Source organism: Ipomoea nil, unplaced genomic scaffold (assembly GCF_001879475.1).
Source record: "Ipomoea nil cultivar Tokyo-kokei standard unplaced genomic scaffold, Asagao_1.1 scaffold3245, whole genome shotgun sequence".
Taxonomy (NCBI): domain Eukaryota; kingdom Viridiplantae; phylum Streptophyta; class Magnoliopsida; order Solanales; family Convolvulaceae; genus Ipomoea; species Ipomoea nil.
The window spans coordinates 471185-490665 of record NW_017619673.1 but is presented as its reverse complement, the minus strand read 5'-3'; the positions used below and the strand labels follow the sequence as shown (position 1 = coordinate 490665).

The following is a 19481-nucleotide window of genomic DNA, read 5'->3' as shown; positions in this document are numbered from 1 at the left end:
CCATTCGAGACAGTGGAATATAGTATATATCCTTTAAAACGAGAAGAGGAAACATCAATAGACTCATCATAGCATCACCATCGAAAATGTCTAAGGGTCAGTGCCCTTGTTTCCCATCTCTTCTCGCTGAGTCCCTCAGTCGCGGCGAACCTTTAGGCTTTTTCTCACTTAGAAACTGTTTAGGGTCAGTGCCCCCATCGTTTCTTTCTTTTCTCGCCGAGTCCCTCAGTCGAGGCGACTCCTGTAGGCTTTTTCTCGGAAACGTCTAAGGGTCAGTGCCCTTGTTTCCCATCTCTTCTCGCCAAGTCCCTCAGTCGAGGCGACCCTTTAGGCTTCTTCTCACTTAGAAACTGTTTAGGATCAGTGCCCCATCGTTTCTTTCTTTTCTCGCCGAGTCCCTCAGTCGAGGCGACTCCTGTAGGCTTTTTCTCGGAAACGTCTAAGGGTCAGTGCCCTTGTTTCCCATCTCTTCTCGCCAAATCCCTCAGTCGAGGCGACCCTTTAGGCTTTTTCTTACTTAGAAACTATTGCCAAAATGCGCAAAGCAATAGGCATTTTATTCAAAGTCGGATTTCAAATGAATACATGAGGCTGACCTTTTACTGGTAGTATTTCTTTAAGTGGATTACATTCCAGATTCGATCGACGGGCTTTCTTTCTAGCGTCTCCAACTTGTATGTGCCGGCTTGGACCACAATGGCAATACGATAAGGTCTCTCCCATTTGGCAGCGAATTTTCCCCCCTCCGTGGGCTGACTAGCCTGCCGATCTCGTAGCACAAGGTCGCCCACCTGAAAGGTTCGTGGTCGAATTCGCCGATCCCGGTATCTCTTCACAGTCTGCTGATACTCCACCATGCGGGCATGCACGGTCTCCCTTCGCTCTTCCAGGAAGTTCTTTTCGATCATAAGGCTTTCCTCGTTTCCTTCGTCCGAATAGTTGTGGACTCTGTGAGTGAGCTAGACGACCTCTACGGGTACCTTGGCCTCGAAGCCGTATGCTAAAGAGAATGGGCTCTCGTCGGTCGCCCGTCTTTGGGTAGTCCGATATACCCATAAGACTCGGTCAAGCTCGTCCGCCCAGTTTCCTCCGACATCCTCTAACTTCTTCCGGATACCATCCACAATCGTATGATTTGCATTTTCAACCTGCCCATTGGCCTAGGGGTAGGCGACCAACACTTTAGTGTGTCGTATGCTGTGTTGTCGGCAAAAATTGGCGAAGGGTCGCAGTCAAACTGTCGACCGTTGTCGCTAACTATATGTTCGGGTAGCCCAAAACGACAAATCACTTTCTTCCACAGGAAACGTCGGCATTGATACTCCGTGATGGTGGCCAGGGGCTCGGCTTCAATCCACTTGGTAAAGTAATCGATGGCTACCACACAAAACTTTAGACGCCCGGGGGCAACCGGTAGAGGACCTAGCAGGTCAATACCCCATTTCGCGAATGGAATGGCCGTGGTGACCGGCGTGTAAAAGGTAGCTGGTCGAGTATCCTTTCGGACAAATGCTTAACATACTACGCATTTGGCTATCCACTCGATGCAGTCTCTCATCATAGTGGGCCAATAGTAGCCCTGGACGACTAGCTTTCGGGCGAGAGTGTGAGCACCTTGGTGGGCCGCGCATATTCCACGGTGAGCCTCGTCCATTATCTTCTTCGCCTCCATCCTAAGTACGCATCTGAGGAGAGAACCCCCGAACGATTGCTTATACAACTGCCCGTCTATAATCTCGAACGACGGAGCCTTGTGGCGAACCCGTGCGGCGACCCCAGGGTCGTCTGGCAATTCTCCCTCCTCTATGTAGCGGCGAATGTCTTCCATCTAGAACATTTCAGGGTTCTTGTCACGATCCCATTCCTGTGTCGTCACTTGTTGAACCTCCATGGTTGTTTCCTCTATGCTGGGTCGAAGCAACTCCTCCTTTTGACAAATCTTCACAAGATGGTCCGGCACTCCTTCCAAAGCGATCTTTGATAGTATGTCTGCCTTCGTGTTGTCGGCCCGCGAAATGTACTCTATCTCGTAGGCAACGAATCCCTTCAATAGTTCCACTATCTTTTCTTTGTATTGGGCCATCCGGGCGTTTTTAGCTTCGTAGGTTCCAGACACTTGTCCTACCACCAAGCGCGAGTCAGTCTTGATCCGCAGGCGGTCCGCCCCTAACGTCCTGGCAAGTCGTAGACCTCCCAGTGCTGCCTCGTACTCGGCCTCATTATTGGATGTCTGAAATAGGTAACTCAGAGCGTAATAGAGCCTGAACCCTTCGGGTGTAATTAGCATGACTCCGCCGCCACAGTGTTAGCGACTTGCAGCTCCATCCGCGTGCATCTCCCACCATTCGCCGGGGCCATCCTCCGAGACCGTGACCTTGTCATCTTCTCCCGCAGTGCACTCGACCAAGAAGTCGACCAAGGCCTGCCCCTTAATCGAAGGGCGAGGCTGGTACTCGATTCCGTATTGGGTTAACTCTATTGCCCATTTCACGAGTCGCCCAGACGACGTGGGAGTTCGCAACACACTTCCCAGAGGCTGGTCTGTCAGGACTCGAACGGTGTGAGCCTGGAAGTAAGGTGCTAATTTTTGCACTGTGATCACCAAGGCGTAAACTATCTTCTCCAGAGGTGTGTATCGAGTTTTAGCCGATTTTAGGGAATGACTCACATAATACACCGGGTGTTGAGTCCGCTCCTCTTCTCGAACAAGTACCGAGCTCACAGCCTTGGGGGACGTCGCCAGATATAAGAATAAAGGTTCGCCGACCTGGGGGGTGGACAGCACCGGAGGTGTGGAGAGATATCTTTTCAGCTCTTCGAAGGAGTGCTGACACTCGGCCGTCCACGCGAAACCCTCCTTTTCCTTCATGGCCTCGAAGAAGGGCACAGTCTTATCCGCCGACTTACTTAGGAAACGGCTTAGGGCGGCCAGTCGACCAGTCAGTCGTTGCAGATCCTTAACGGTGCTGGGAGGCTGCATATCCATTATGGCATGTACCTTCTCGGGGTTGGGCTCAATGCCTCTCTTGGTTACCATGTATCCCAAGAACTTCCCCCCTTGCACAGCAAAGGCACATTTATTGGGGTTAAGTCGTAAATTATACTTAAGCATTACCTGGAAGCAGTCGGCTAAGTCCCCGGCATGACTGACTTCTTCCCGACTCTTCACCAGCATATCATCCACGTATGCCGCCATGGATTTTCCCAACAAGTCCTGAAACAGCTGGGCGACCATTTGTGTATACGTGGCTCCCGCATTTTTGAGTCCGAAGAGCATGACTTGGTAACAGTATACGCCATTCGGGGTCAAGAAGGTTGTTTTCTCCTCATTGGCCTTGTGCATGTAGATTTGGTGATACCCTCGGAAGGCATCCATGAAGCTCAATAACGCCGAACATGCCGTCTCGTCGACCAACTAATCAATCCTGGGCAAAGGACAAGGGTCCTTTGGGCAAGCTTTTTTAAGGTCGGTGTAATCTACACACATCCTCCAGGCTGGTGGTTTCGGCACAAGCACCACATTGGCTAACCATTCCGGATACTTGACTTCCCGGATATGGCCAGCGGCCAGCAGTGTATTTACCTCTTTCTTGACGAATTCTCTGCGATCATTAGCCAGGTATCGCTTCTTCTGGATCACAGGTCGGTGGCCAGGGTCGACGGCGAGCCGATGAGAAATTATAGACATGTCCACTCCAGGCATATCTTCGGGCCCCCACGCAAAAACTAGGCGGTTTTCTCGGAGCACCTTGATGACTTCCTCTCGCACCTCCTCACGGAGGCCGACTCCAATCCTCACTCGCCTTTCTGGTCGAGACGGGTCAATCTCAACTTCCTCCAGTTCTACGGCCGGCTCGAGGCGAGGTGGCATCATCTTCTTCGGGGGTCGTTCCGTGATCTCATGAACTTACATCTCCCGTTTGCCCATACCTTGGCAAGCTTGCAGGTAGCAGTCGCGAGCGGCCCTCTTGTCGCAACGCACCGTACCTACTCTGCTTGGTGTGCGGAATTTTAAGCAAAGATGCTCGATGGAGATCAAAGCTCCTAGATCTTCTAAACCAGGCCGGCCGAGGATTGCGTTGTGAGAGCATGCCAAGTCGACCACAATGAACTTCATGTCTAGCTTATGTACATCAAGATAGGTACCAATCTCAACGGGTAGAATAATGGATCCTTCAACTTCCACGGAGTCGCCCGTGAAACCGGCTAGTGGTGTCTTGACTGAGGCTAGTTGTTCTCGTGCTAATCCCATTTTGGTGAAAGTCTCGAGATATAGGATATTGGCGCTGCTCCCCGTGTCTACCAAGATCCGTCGGACGACCACCCCGTTCACATCCATGGCAATGACTAGGGCGTCGCGATGCGGAGTTTCTCCCGTAGGCAAATCTTTGTTCGTAAAGATGATAGGCTCCCGGCATACCTTCTTTGAGCCACCTTCTCGTCCGTACACAGTCCCTACGTACAGCTGCCGAGCCAGGCTTTCCTGGTGATGGCAGAGTCGCCTCCTTCAGGTCCGCCGACTATCATGTTGATAACCAGCTTCTGCCTCCACTGGGCTTCGCCTTCATCGATTACCGGCTGCTTGCCGTGATCGCCTTCGACCGCTTCCGAAGGGTCGGCATCCTCCTTAGCCGCAGACCTTCTTCGCCGTTGGTTGGGAGGCGGCATCCCTTGTTGGATGATCCCCTCCATGATCTTCTTCAGGTAATAACACTCCTCCGTGTTGTGGATGTATGATTTGTGGTATCGATAATACTTAGACGACTTACCCGGGTCCTCATTTACCGCGCGCTCTCCGGTCGGAGGAGGTGGAGGCAGTGCGACCGCCTGCACTTCATGTACCGGATGTTGGGAGGTCGGCCGGTAAGGCTGGATACTGGGCCTATCGTATACGCATCGAGCTTCGGGCCATCTAGCTAGTTCCGGACGCCTTTCCTTTACTTCTGCACGAGTTCGTTTTCCGCAAGAAGATCCTCCGACTTCTCGTTGTCGCTTGTACTTCATAGCTTGTTCCGTATTGGCTCGCTTGTTGGCCATGTGTATTGCCTCCGCATAAGTGGCAGGTCGGTTGTCCCGTGAGTCACGATACAGTTGTCCGGATCATAACGACTCAATGAAGAAGGTGAGGGTAGTCTAGTCCTCCACCTCCTCAATGGATTGGATCTCTTTCTGCCACCGGGCTAGGTAAGTTTTGAGGGACTCGCCCTCTACTTTATGGATATCTCCCAGATAAGTTAAATCTTTTTGTGGCTTGATGTTAGCCACGTAATGGCTCATGAAGCAATCAGCCAATTCCTCGAAGCTGCGAATTGAGCCTAGGGGTAAGGCCACGAGCTATCTTTGCGCCGAGCCCTTCAGCGTTGGCAGGAAAGCGCGACACATGACGGGATCCTGGACCCCCAGCACCTGCATTTTGGCTTAGTAACTCAAAAGATGTTCGCGTGGGTCGCCGGATCCGTCGAAGGTGGCCTGCTCTAGGAACTTAAAGTCGCCGGGTATCTTGTACGCCATAATCTTGGCCGAGAAGGGCAAGGCGGTGAGCAACGTCCGACCTGGGGACTTGGTTCTACTTTCCACTTGCTCCATCAAATTCCATAACTCTTGGGCCAAGTGGGCCACATCTTCAGCGTTTCGGGTGTGGTTTCCTGTGGACTCTGTACTTTCGCCGACCTGTGACTCGGCATGCCGCTCCTCATTGCGAATGGGTCGATCGGCCTGGCGCGCTCGAGTTCGCGTCCTTCCGGTACCGGTCCTTTCTCGGGGGGCCTCTCGATTTCGCTGGTTTGTCGGCACGCGACTGGGTTCCCCTTCCCCCAATCGTTCTCTCACCGATTGGCGCGTCGCGTTCAGGCCTAGCCTCGAATGTACCGACCGCACTGGTGAGGCAATTGCTGATTACGCGGCTGTGCGTTCGGCGGCCGAGGGGTCGACGGTTCTCCTCTTTCTCGAGTCTCGGCTACGATCGCTCGACCGATGGCCCGAATTTGCTCGGGGGTGAGAGGTATTATTGTCGGGGATCGATTTCAGGGTGTCGAGTCGTTTCCTTGACTCTGCGAGTTTCGCTGGTTCAGCTGATCTCTCAAATCGGCTTCCGGTTCGTGGTTACGGTTGGAGGCACAGCTTCGTCCTTCCGACATGCTGTAAGGCTTCTTCTTCCCGCTGGCTCGTCTCTCTTTCTCTGCGAATTCCAATGCTCAAGAATGGACGTGACTCTTTGTATCGATCCCCACGGACGGTGCCAGTGTTGGTTTTATGGTTTTTCGGGCCCAGGGAGGTCCAACACAACCTTGGTTGGTGGATACACCTTTCAATAAAGCTATTCGAAATAGAAAGGGAATGAATACTTTTAGTAAACGTGTCTCTGTTTCCTCTTGGCATGGACTCGCCCATTTTACATCCAGGAGGGGCCTTTATATAGTAGGCCCTTCTTTAATTCGGGCTTTAAGTGCACTAGTATTGTCCTGTGCAATGCACGAACTAAATATTAAAGATTTGTTTGTAATGTTAGAATAGGTAAAAAAAAAATGTTTTTAATAATGGTATTTGAAGTACAGAAGAAGAAAACATGAACCACAATTTAATTGTTTAAAATTACATTTTTATTAAGTATATGACAAAATAATTATGATATTGTATTTACAATATTTAATTTAATAATTGAAAATAGTATGATACAAAAAGTTACTATTATTAATCGCAGCTAGCGGTATACATATTTGATATTGAGTATGTCTACTCCTAGTATACTACCCATGCGATGCACGGAATGAATATTGGACAACATTATAATAATATTATTTATTAAAAAATACATAACCAAATATCAACATAGTTGTAATTCATATTCATATATATATATATATATATATATATATATATATATATATATATATATATATATATATATATATATATATATATATATATATATATATATATATATATATATATATATATATATATATATACCATATGGTCTTGTGAAAATTAAATGTTGTTAATACCAACATTTAACCATTAATATCAACATTTAATTTTCACAAGACCATATGGCTTTATTATAATTAAGATTAATTTGGACCTTGATGACTAATTATATTAGAGGGCCGTTGGGCTGCCGTTACTGGGCCTCCCAACGGATCTTTGACCGGCTTCTTCTTTGCTTCTTTAAATGCCCTCCAACGGCTCCTTGTCACTTTCGCCGAGTCCTCGCCCCGACCTCAGAGTCGGCTCGACTCCTGGACTCGGTCTGATCTTCTCCTGGGTTTTATTACTTTCTGGGCTTCCGCCCCTTTTTCCCTTGGGCCGCTCCGTATACTCTTTGGGCTTCCCAATTCTTCTTGGGCCGGGGTCCACACCCCATCAATTTCCATAATAGACAATACGTTCAATTCATGGTTGTCATTTCCGTTGATTAGATAACTAGTATTGTTTCCATTGACAAACAATCACATATTATTTATATTAGGCGGCGGTTTAGAGAGTCGAATCCAACATCCTACTATTGAAACATAGATCTATCTGCTACGCAAGTATATGGAAATAAAGTTAAGTCTTCGCTACTAGCTATATCTTATGGCGTAGTGGTAAGCGTTTCATCTTGACAATTGATATCAGAGCACGTAACGGATGGGTGGCGACACCAAAAAGCTATAGCACACACAGATCATACACAAATCAAGCGCTTGAATATGACAATTGGTATTAAATCTTTTTTATTTTAGTTCCTTCTTTACGTGGAATTACAAATCCCAACCCTCGCTCCCTCGCCCTCCACAAATGAAAATTTTAATTCCGTGAATTGTAGGGAAAAAGTTGGATGTTTTGAACAAAAATATTTCTTTCATTTTGACTCTACTCACTCATCCAATAACCCTCTCTCTCACTCATCTATCTCTCGTTTCTCTCTCCATCCATACAACATCTCCGAACGCAACTCCAAAAGACTGTCGAATACTCATCTCCCTTCCCAATAATTTTGCAACCCTAATAGGTGTGTTTTCCTAAACCCCCTTCTCTCTTATTACACTTCCAACTAGAGCTGTCAAAACGGGCCCAACCCGTCGTGTTGGGCTCGTTTAGCCCATATTTTAGATAGGATGGGTTAGAGATAGGGGTGTAAATGAGTCGAGTCACTCGCGAGCAACTCGGTCCGAGCTCGGTCAAAATCGAGCTCGGTCAAAATCGAGCTCGAGTCGAACTCGAGCGGCTCGTTTACTTATCGAGCTCGCATATCCTATGCTCGTGGCTCGACGAGCCGCTCGCGAGCCTTATAATTATTATTATTATTATTATTATTATTATTATTATTATTATTATTATTATTATTATTGTCATCAAAAATTAACATTTTACTCCCTTCTTAGGGGCAATTTATATCGTGCACCAGGGCGCACATTGCATTGTGCACTCTGGTGCAAAACGACGTCGTTTTGCACTCTTTTTTTTAAAAAAAATTTGTTTTTCTGTGTTTGATGTTAATTTGTTAAAAGAAAATTCAAGTTTTGAAAATGTACATAATTGTATATGAGATTGTACATAACTGTATAACAGAATACACATAAACTTTTAACTGTTAAAAAAAACGTATGTTAGAATGTACATAATTGTATAAAAAATGTACATAATTGTATAAAATAATGTACATAATTGTACACCAGAATTACATAATTGTATACCAGAATGTACATAATTGTATAACATAATGTACATAATTATATAACATAATACACATACACTCTGTTGCGTCGACTCCTAACACAACTTAACAAAACGACGTCGTTTTGGAAAGCGCGGGGTAAAACGATTGCTTCTAAGGCTTACCCTCCTCCAGTACTCTCGCAGTTCCGCACTCCCACCCCTATTCCCCCCAAGCCCTAACTCTGAAGTCTAGAAGATTATCGACGACGACAACGCGGAGACGTGATACGAAGACACCAGAAGACTGCCGGCCGACGACTCGTTTGAGGTCAAAATCGAGCCCGAATTCGAGTTCATCTTGAGCTCGAGCTCGAGTTGTTTGAAAATTGTCGAGCTCAACTCGTTTACAACCCTAGTTGGAGAATTTCCAACCCGACCCGTATAACCCGTGTGGGGGGATACGGGCTACACGGGTACCCTCAAATTAGTTGTGTAATTAGGTGTTGTATTAATATTTTAAAATATTATTACTAATAAGACTTGAACACTTGACCTTTTAGTTAAGCTATCACTATTAAAACTAACTATACTAAGCGCACATGTTGAGTACCTTTAAATAATTATATATTTATTAAGATCATTCACAAGCATTTTATATATATATATATATATATATATATATATATATATATATATATATATATACTTTATATATACTTTATATTACATTTATTACAAATATTAATTAATACAATTAATTGTATCTTTATATAAATATTCAATATTAATATAAAGTTTATTTATAATATAAATTATAAAAATTTATAAATTATATATTATATAAATTTATAATATTATAATTACAAAATAATAAAATATTACATGTAAACAATATTAGTATTAACTATTAAATATAAATTATATATATATATATATATATATATATATATATATATATATATATATATATATATATTAACTATTAAATACAAATTATATATATATCAAATTTTATTTACATTCACATTAATCCATCATCAACAAACACAAAACAAAAGAGTATGTACATACATAACATATATGTTTATTGTTGAATGAAGAAAACAAAAGAGTACTGGCTCTGTTTGGCACAGCTTATTTAGGAACTTATAGCTTATTTTAAACTCTTAATAAGCTATAAGTTCTGTTTGGTAATGTTCCAAAAATAAGCTCCTAGCTTAAAATAAGAGCTTATTTTGGAACGCTACTTTAGGTAGCGTTTCAAAATAAGCTCCTAGCTTCCTAACTTTTTTTCTATTTTTATCCTTATTATTTTAAAGAAATGACATAATTTACCCTTCCCAATTAAAATATTTTTCTCTTTTCCTTTATCGGCAACTTTCACCACAAATATTATTATTATTATTATTATTATTATTATTATTATTATTATTATTATTATTATTATTATTGTTGTTGTTGTTGTTGTTGTGTTGTTGTTGTTATTATTGTTATTATTATTAGTATTATTATTATTATTATTACTATTTTTACTATTATTACTATTATTACTATTATTAAATTTGCAACAATATTGCTACTTCATTATGAGATGCTAGATCATGATTATGCTAATAGTTTTATTTCAAAATGTTAATTTTGTTTAAAGACAAAATGTTAAGTTTTAATATGTAAACAAACTAATTTAAATTTTATGAAAATGTCCTTTTTAGTCTTTTTACATTTATCATCTTATCAAAAAGCTAGTTTTACCAAACATTTTCAATCATAACAGCTAGCTTAACAGCTCTTAAGTTTTCAACTCCGGGCTTATAGCTTTTCAGCTTTCAGCTCCTTTTCAGCTTTCAGATCCTAGCTTATATCTTTTCAGCTAGGTTTGCCAAACTGAGCCTACGTACATGCTCTGTTTGGCAGAGCTTATTTAGGAGCTTATAGCTTATTTTAAGCTACTAATAAGCTATAAGCTCTGTTTGGTATGTTCCCAAAATAAGTTCCTAGCTTAAAATAAGAGCTTATTTTGAAACAAGGTAACGTTTCAAAATAAGCTCCTAGCTTCCTAACTTTTTTTCCATCTTTATCCTTATTATTTTAAAGAAATGACATAATTTACCCTTCCCAATTAAAACTCTTTTCTCTTCTCCTTTATCCGCAACTTTCACCGCAATTATTATTATTATTATTATTATTATTATTATTATTATTATTATTATTATTATTATTATTATTATTATTATTATTATTATTATTATTATTATTATTATTATTATTATTATTATTATTATTATTATTATTATTTGCAACAATATTGCTACTTCGTTATGAGATGCTAGATCGTGATCATGCTAATAGTTTTATTTCAAAATGTTAATTTTTTTTAAAGACAAAATGTTAAATTTTAATATGTAAACAAACTAATTTAAATTTTATGAAAATGTCCTTTTTAGTCTTTTTACATTTATCAGCTTATCAAAAAGCTAATTTTACCAAACACTTTCAATCATAATAGCTAGCTTAACAACTCTTCAGTTTTCAGCTCCGAGCTTATAGCTTTTCATCTTTCAGCTCCTAGCTTATAGCTTTTCAGCTTTCAGCTCCTAGCTTATAGCTTTTCAGCTAGGTTTGCCAAACAAGGCCAACATATATATATATATATATATATATATATATATATATATATATATATATATATATATATATATATATATATATATATATATATATATATATATATATATATATATATATATATTTTCATACATGGTATTATTCAAAAAGATTTATGTGTTTAGTTGGAAATAGTGTTAATTATTAATGCAAAGATCAAGGGTTTAATTCTTAAATTATACAAAAAGTAATAAATTTTAATAATACAAAATAAAAAATAAATAAACGGGCCAACCCATCAGCCCGTCCAACACGGGTTGTATTTGGATGAACTCGAGACGGCCCGGCCCGTTTCTGGATGAACCCGAGACGGGCTAGCCCGTTTTGACATCTATACCTCCAACTCAAAATATAGGGTTTTTATATAGAGCAAATACCAATTTTGGTCTCACGAGTATTAGGAAAATGACAGTTTTAGTCCACATGTTTAATTCCTATCAATTTTAATCCACGACTATTGTTTCAATACCAATTTTCATCCACGACTATTATTTTAGTGTCAAAATTCATTACGCCGGTCACCCCTTCGTTTAAGACATGTCGAATTATGAAATTATTAAGGGTATCTTCGTCCTTTTCAAATTAAGATCCCAATTTGAGCATGAATAAAAGGGATTTAAACCCTAAGATCTATCCCAATTCGTAGTTCTCCTCATCAAATTAAGGTAGGATTAGGAGGAGAACTTCTAAATGAGATCAATTTTAGGACTTAAATCCCTTTATTCATGCTCAAATTGAAATCTTAAGTTGAAAAGGACGAAAATTCCCTTAAAATTTTTAGATTTTGGCATGTCTTAAATGGAGGGATGACCGGCCTGATGAATTTTGGTACTAAAATAATAGTCGTGGATGAAAATTGGTATTAAAACAATAGTCGATGATGAAAATTGGTAGGAATTAAATATGTGGACCAAAACTGTCATTTTACTTATAATTGTGGGACCAAAATTGGTATTTGTTCTTTATATATATACTAGTTTTTACGCGCATTGCGCGATTGGGATAATGCCCAATATTTTTTTTTAAATAAGTACTTTAAAGTATATCAAGGCAAGATTATATTGGAATTGTTCATGCATAGATAATTGAATGTTAAATTTGGTATTTAAATAGGCAATTCTAAGTTTACAAATGCAAGATAATATAGTCAAAATTGATTATAATTGTCAATAAAATAATTGTATTGGTATGTTTGAAACCAAATACGGGACATAAGGGAGAGCAAATAAAAATTAGCGCATAAAATATTAAATATATACTAATATTGAAGAGCTAACTGCTGATTGCCAAACAGGAACATTGCGAGATAGTTTCCACTTCAATTTGTTGTGTGATTTGAATACTCTTTTTGTCAATAAATCCCCCAAATAGTTAATATAGTTGGCTTAATTATATTTTTTTAATTTTTTAAAAACTATTATTATTATTATTATTATTATTATTATTATTATTATTATTATTATTATTATTATTATTATTATTATTAAATATATATATACCCTTATGTCATTTTACATGTTAATCTAAACAGCTAATTTTTTCAAATATCTTTTTACCAACCGTTGATATAATTCGCTGGTCAAATTCGTTAATATAATCCGCTAACGCTAACCGCTAACTGCTGATTGTCAAACAAGGACATTGCGAGATAGTTCTCACTTCAATTTGTTGTGTGATTTGAATACTCTCTTTGTCAACAAATCCCTCAAGTAGTTAATATGATTGGCTTTATTAATTATATTTTTTAAATTTTTTCATGGTATTAATAAAATACTTGGTAAATAAATATATAGTATTATTTTGTATTATAACTTTGATATTTAATTAAAAAATAGTGCACAAAAAAGATATTAGACAATGTAGTGAATATAATCAATTGATGAATTTGAATGTAAAGAATTTTTACATTGGAGAAATATAAAGACAATATAACTAATAAAATTATTTCTCTTAATTAATTTATTGATAATGAATTTTTTTTTTTAATAAAGACATTGTAGAGACAATGTAGCAAATATAATCAATTGATGGATTTGAATGTAAAGAATTTTTATATTGAAGATAAATAAATACAATATAACTAATGAAATTATTTCTCTTATTTAATTTATTGATAATGAATATTTTTTTTTTTTTGAATAAAGACATTGTAGACACATAATTGTAAATTAAAGAAATGCATATGCATTATTTTTTGTTGTAGCTACTAAATTATTATTTAATTTAATTTAATAAGAGTAAAATAGAGTACTAATTATGCCAACTTTGATTGGGATGAGATTCGAACCTAAGATCTTTCTTATTGAAATCAATGAGTAAGTTAACGGTGAACTAACAGAAATTAACGAAAAAGATAATATTTAACGGAAAAGTTAACGGATAATCATATTCAGTAAGGATAAATTAGGAAATTTTAAGGAAATCTTAAGGAAAAATTAAAATCTGATCAATCTGAGTCATTCATTTGATTAAAAAATTTAACTGCCATTTTTTTTTACCATTATAGGCTTAATAACTCTCTTGGACTCTTATTAGTATATATACTAGTTTTTTACGCGCATTGCGTGATTGAGATAATGCCCAATATGTTTTTTAAATAAGTACTTTAAAGTATATATCAATGCAAGATTATATTGGAGTTGTTCATGCATAGATAATTGAATGTTGAATTTGCGTATTTAAATAGGTAATTCTAAGTTTACAAATGCAAGATAATATAGTCAAAATTGATTGTAATTTTCAATAAAATAATTGTATAGGTATGGTTGAAACCAAATACGGGATATAAGGGAGAGCAAATAAAAATTAGGGCATAAAATGTTAAATATATACTAATATTGAAGAGCTAACCGTTGATTGCCAAACAATGACATTGCGAGGTAGTTTCCCACTTCAATTTGTTGTATGATTTGAATAATCTTTTTATCAACAAATCCCCCAAGTAGTTAATATGATTGGATTATTATATTTTTTTTTATATTTTTATTTTTTAAAAACAATTATTATTATTATTATTATTATTATTATTATTATTATTATTATTATTATTATTATTATTATTATTATTATTATTATTTGGAAAAAGTGTCAAATTGGCCAACTAAGTCGAGTGGATAGTGCAATTGGGTCCCCTAAGTGAAAAAAACTCCATTTAGGTTCCTTAAACCTGTAAAATTGTTCAATTAAGTCCAAGTTGCCTTGTTTATTAATTAATTTATAATAAATAATATTTTTAATAAAAAATAAAATAAGGACACGTGTCAACACCGTATGCATTTAACCTGATAAACAATAATAAGTATTATTATTAAAAAAAAAAACAAAAAAAAAAAAAAACAACGGCGGCCGTCTACCTTAAACAGTCGTGGCCGTCCTTGAAGAAGGAAGACAGCCACCGACTGTCTGTTTTTTTTTAATTTTTTAATTATTATCATTATTATTTTAATTAATTTATAATAAATAATATTTTTAATAAAAAATAAAATAAGGACACATGTCAACACCGTTTGCATTTAACCTGATAAACAAGTTAATTTGGACTTAATTGAACAATTTTACCAGTTTAGAGGACATGAATGGAGCTTTTTTCACTTAGGGGACCCAATTGTACTATCCACTCGACTGACGGGGCCAATTTGACACTTTTTTCTTATTATTATTATATCATCAGTTTTACATGTTAATCTAAATTGCTAATTTTTTCAAATATCTTTTTACCCACCGTTGATATAATTCACTGGTCAAATCCGCTAATATAATTTCGCTAACGCTAACCGCCACTGCTGGAAATTCTGTTATTTCCGTCCGACGAAAATTGGACGAAAAACGGGGGTTATTGGTCGGAAAACGGGTTTCCGTCCAACATTCCGTCCAAAATGAGACCTCGGAAAATTGAACACCGGTAATTCCGTCCAACATCAGATGTCGGTCAGAAGTTACGTCCAATAGGTCAAAGTTGGACGGAAAATCCGGATGGTAACCCACCATTTTTAGGCTGGGAATTTCCGTTCAACTTTGACCCGTTGGACGGAAATTCTGGATGGCAATCTACTATTTTAGGATGGAAACTTCCGTCCAACTTTGACCCGTTGGATAGAAATTCTGACCAATAGGTTGGTCAACAATTGTGACTAACTTTGACCCGTTGGACGGAAAATCCGGATGGTAACTCACATTTTAAAATGAGAATTTCCATCCAACTTTGAACCGTTGGATGGAAATTGTGACCATTGATTTTGACAGGAGAATATAAATTTATATAAATTATTATTTTTTTATTTTGATCTTGCTATAATATTTTTTTACCTGTTATCAATACATTCTATATCATAAACAAAGTAATTACACACTATCTAAATTCAAAATGAAAATACTTAAATATCAAAATTATTTACAACCAAAAGAGAGTATCGTGTGCATAAATATTTAAGCAGTGTACTATTGCCATACACACCAAAAAAAAGTCATACAAACATCAAGTACTTAATCTTCATCGGAAGCAGCTTGTGTTTCATCATTTAGTAAGCTGGAGTTGTTCAAGTTTAAAGAACTTAACAACTCAGGATTTGCACTGAATTGTGCAAATATATTACCCATCTTTTCAAGTTCTTCTCGGATAATCTTGTTTTCTTCCCGAAACATTTTGTTTTCTTCCCTCATTTGTTGAATTTCTGCCATAAAAGTTGCATTTGAAGATGATGCTCCAGCTTGAGATTTTGATTTCTTTGAAGCTTCAGGAAAATAGTATGGCGTATCCGATCCTAAGCCATATACGTTCCCTCCCCTCTTTACACCACCGGTGGCCTCCAACCACAGCTCTACATCTGATGCATCAGTTTGAGTCTGTCGCAGTTCATCCATTGTATCCTATAAAGTAAAACAAAGTATTTTTATCTACTAAAATAATTCAATGTCACACTTTAAATAGAGGTTATATTACAAAGATTCTTACCACAACTTTTTGAGCTTTTGGACAAACATATGCTCCATCTCCATTCTTCCGTTTATGAGTGTGTTGATATAATTCTACAATACTTGGATCTTTTCCAATTTTTTCTTTCTATTCAAGAATAATACAACATATTTAGTATAATTTTATAAGATAAGCTATTTTAAGTTTTTTTTTTTCTTCAAACTTACCAATATTCGGCGATGTTCAGTCATAGGAATAGAACCACAACTGTGAAGTGATGCACCTAGTCCTCCAGAATTTGAATTTCTATTAATCTTGTTTTTCTCCGAGAGCTTTTTGAAATCATCACTCTCTCAAATGCGGACCAAGTCATCTAGCACATCATTAGGAATCCAATGTGGTTTGGTTTTGTTTTTTTGTCAAGCCCACACGAACCACTGTCAGATGGTCTGTAAGGAGCTTTGCACCTTTTTTCTCAAAGATGCGGCGTACAGTATTCTCCTCTAGTGGATCCCATCTATAATGTTTCTATAATCATCAAAATTCTAAATTAGCAAAGACAAGTAATGTTTTATTGAGTCAGATTCATCTTTTAATTCTATGAGTCAGTTTTAGTAGATATACTGCATAAAAAGATACACTTCAAAAATGAATAACATGAGGTGCTAACTCAGACAAAGTTTTAGTAGATATACTAGTATAAAGTATAAATAAGAGATGCCTATAAAATTGCAGAAGAAGTCCAGCTAATATACTAGTGTAAACAGCAGAAACAGAGATAAAAGATAAGCTGGTCATTAGGTAAATTATATATTTTGATAAGTAACAAGAAATAATAGATGAGTGCATGGGAATTAATATAGTTTCTCTACCAAATTAATATACATATGTCCAGTTGTTTAATGCAATTACAAACTCTTCTAAAATGCTTACCTTAAACTCATTAAACCACACGTCCTTCAGATATTAAGGAGCAACCTTAAATGATTTTATAGCCTGCGTGTATGCCTTTTGTATGCAATCGATGATCCCACGATGTGCTGAATGAGGCTCAAATCTGAATTATAATGCAATGTTAGGTTTTATGGCATTTATATAATATATGTGAAAATGTATAGTACTTACGCTCTTCCGCCAATTGGGTGAATCAGAGTCCTACGGTCATTTGGAATCATGTTTGGTGGAACATCTGATGGCTCAGAAGTCGGTTGAGAAGTATGCTCAGTCGCTGCTTCAACAGTATGCTCACTCTCCCTGGAAGCTGAGGCAGTACGCTCAGAATCAGTGTCATGCAAATGCCTTCTGACTTCATTACTTTCTGTTGTCACTCTATTTTCTTCTTCCGAGCCATTAATTATGGGATGCAATGCTGGCGGTCGTGACAAGTGAAGCTGTGACTGAGTACTTGTACATGTCTTCCTTTTACTCCCTCTATTTCTTTTATGTTGAGACATCTATATAGCACCACAAGATGATAGTCAAATGCAATTAATAAAATACAATATTAAATGCACTTCTACCCATACAAGAAGAGAAAGAGAAGAGAGGTCTGCAGATTTATGATGAAAGGATTATGGTCATGATTGTTGAAGTTTTTAATGTAAATCTGTCAAACATAGGGAAAGCTATATGTGGTTCACATGCAAACAATGAAATTGGCCAACAAATTGGTACACATGCATATATCACTCTCCAGGGGATTATTTGTCATTTGCCATCATTATATTCACAGCAATTCCCAGCATTATATTCCTACCAAAACAGCCTATTGATTCTACTATCAGAAGGACAAAAACTGAAAACGGAAATACTAAAACTTGAAGTATAGATTAATTACAAGATATGCTCTGAGAGTTGACTTAAAATGTGAATGGAAACACCAAGTCTACTCATTTAATTATTAAAATAAGGTGTCTTTTAAAATGAAAAACATTTATTCAATCATCCAATTTAAATCTAACAAGGTCAGAAACCCAGAAAGAGAGAGTTATATGTTAAATTACAGTCTCCTTTAGGCTTCATTTATCTACAGCATTTGACAATTGACATATTATTTTCCTCCTCATTTTTAACCATCTATGAAAACTATTTTCTTTCCCTAGTAACAAGCTATGAATGAAACAAAACATAATCAAAACAAGCAAACCTCTTCATTCCCTCTTTACAAAGCAACAAAATCTTTTCACAACCAAAGTCTACCAGCTTAACGAGCAAGCAAACCTCTTTGCATTTGGGTTTGGACCTACAGCCCCAACAATTCATTAGTAAAAACAATTCTGAGTTAATTATTAGTTTATGAATGCTTGGTACCCATTTGCCTAATGATTTCTTCAACCAAAATACCCTTCTTTCACAGCAACAAAATAGCATGCAGAAAAGAACTAAGCAAGATTTATGTTTTTTTTTATCACTTTGTGTACCTTTCCGATTAAGCACCATAGAGGGAAAACACAGAAAATTTCAACAAAAATCAACAATCAACTGGAATAAAAATTGGGGAACAAAAATCAACAATCAACTCGAAATGTGAGAGAAGAAAAGATATAAGTAAAACCTTTGTGGGAGGAAGAAGCTCAGAATGTTTTCTCGAAATCGCATGTACAATACCCTTGATGTCTTCTCAACTCTTTAGGAAGAAGCTCATAATGTTTTAGCCCTAGATTTTGCACTTTAGCTGGAGATTTTCTCCACAGAGGGAAAACACAGAAAATTTTAGCAAAAATCAACATTCAACTGGAATAAAAACTGGGGAACAAAAATGAACAATCAACTCGAAATGTGAGAAGAGAAGAGATATAAGTAAAACCTTTGTGGGAGGAAGAAGCTCAGAATGTTTTCTCGAAATCTCCTGTACAATACCCTTGATGGCTTCTGAATTGTTTAGGAAGAAGCTCAGAATGTTTTAGCCCTAGACATAGTGTATACCGTAAAATTGGCTGAACATCTTCACAGTTAAGTAATATATATTGATGAGCTGTGAATCGCTCTTTGGTGTCCAAATATCTTTGACCTTTCGCCCCGATTGGACGGCCTGGTCGATTGAAAATGGATAAAGTTATAGGCAAATCCGGGTCAATTCCACCATCATTCAAATTTCGACCAATACGTGTCCTCCTACTTTGTACATTATCTTCAAAGTAAAATGAAGCGAACTGTGTTATCTCTTCAATCAAGTATGCATCACATATCGACCCTTCAACATATCTCTTGTTCTTCATTTTAGATTTGAGATGGTTAATGAACCTTTCAAATGGATACATCCAGC

General features: G+C 37.6%; 1 protein-coding gene and 1 long non-coding RNA gene across 2 annotated transcripts; both read right to left on the bottom strand.

Annotated features, from left to right (window-relative positions):
- Window positions 1-15657: 15657 nt before the first annotated feature.
- Window positions 15658-16320, bottom strand: LOC109169052. Its single transcript, XM_019317951.1, has 2 exons — window positions 16256-16320; window positions 15658-16170 (listed from the first exon to the last, which is right to left on the bottom strand). Exon 2 carries the CDS (start codon window positions 16162-16164, stop codon window positions 15787-15789), a length of 378 nt encoding a protein of 125 aa, XP_019173496.1. The 5' UTR covers window positions 16165-16170; window positions 16256-16320; the 3' UTR covers window positions 15658-15786.
- Window positions 16321-16454: 134 nt separating this feature from the next.
- LOC109169054 lies at window positions 16455-17373 on the bottom strand. The gene is made up of 3 exons (XR_002052163.1): window positions 17342-17373; window positions 17150-17273; window positions 16455-16744 (listed from the first exon to the last, which is right to left on the bottom strand). It is a non-coding gene; the product is annotated as an uncharacterized LOC109169054 (long non-coding RNA).
- Between the last annotated feature and the right edge of the window lie 2108 nt (window positions 17374-19481).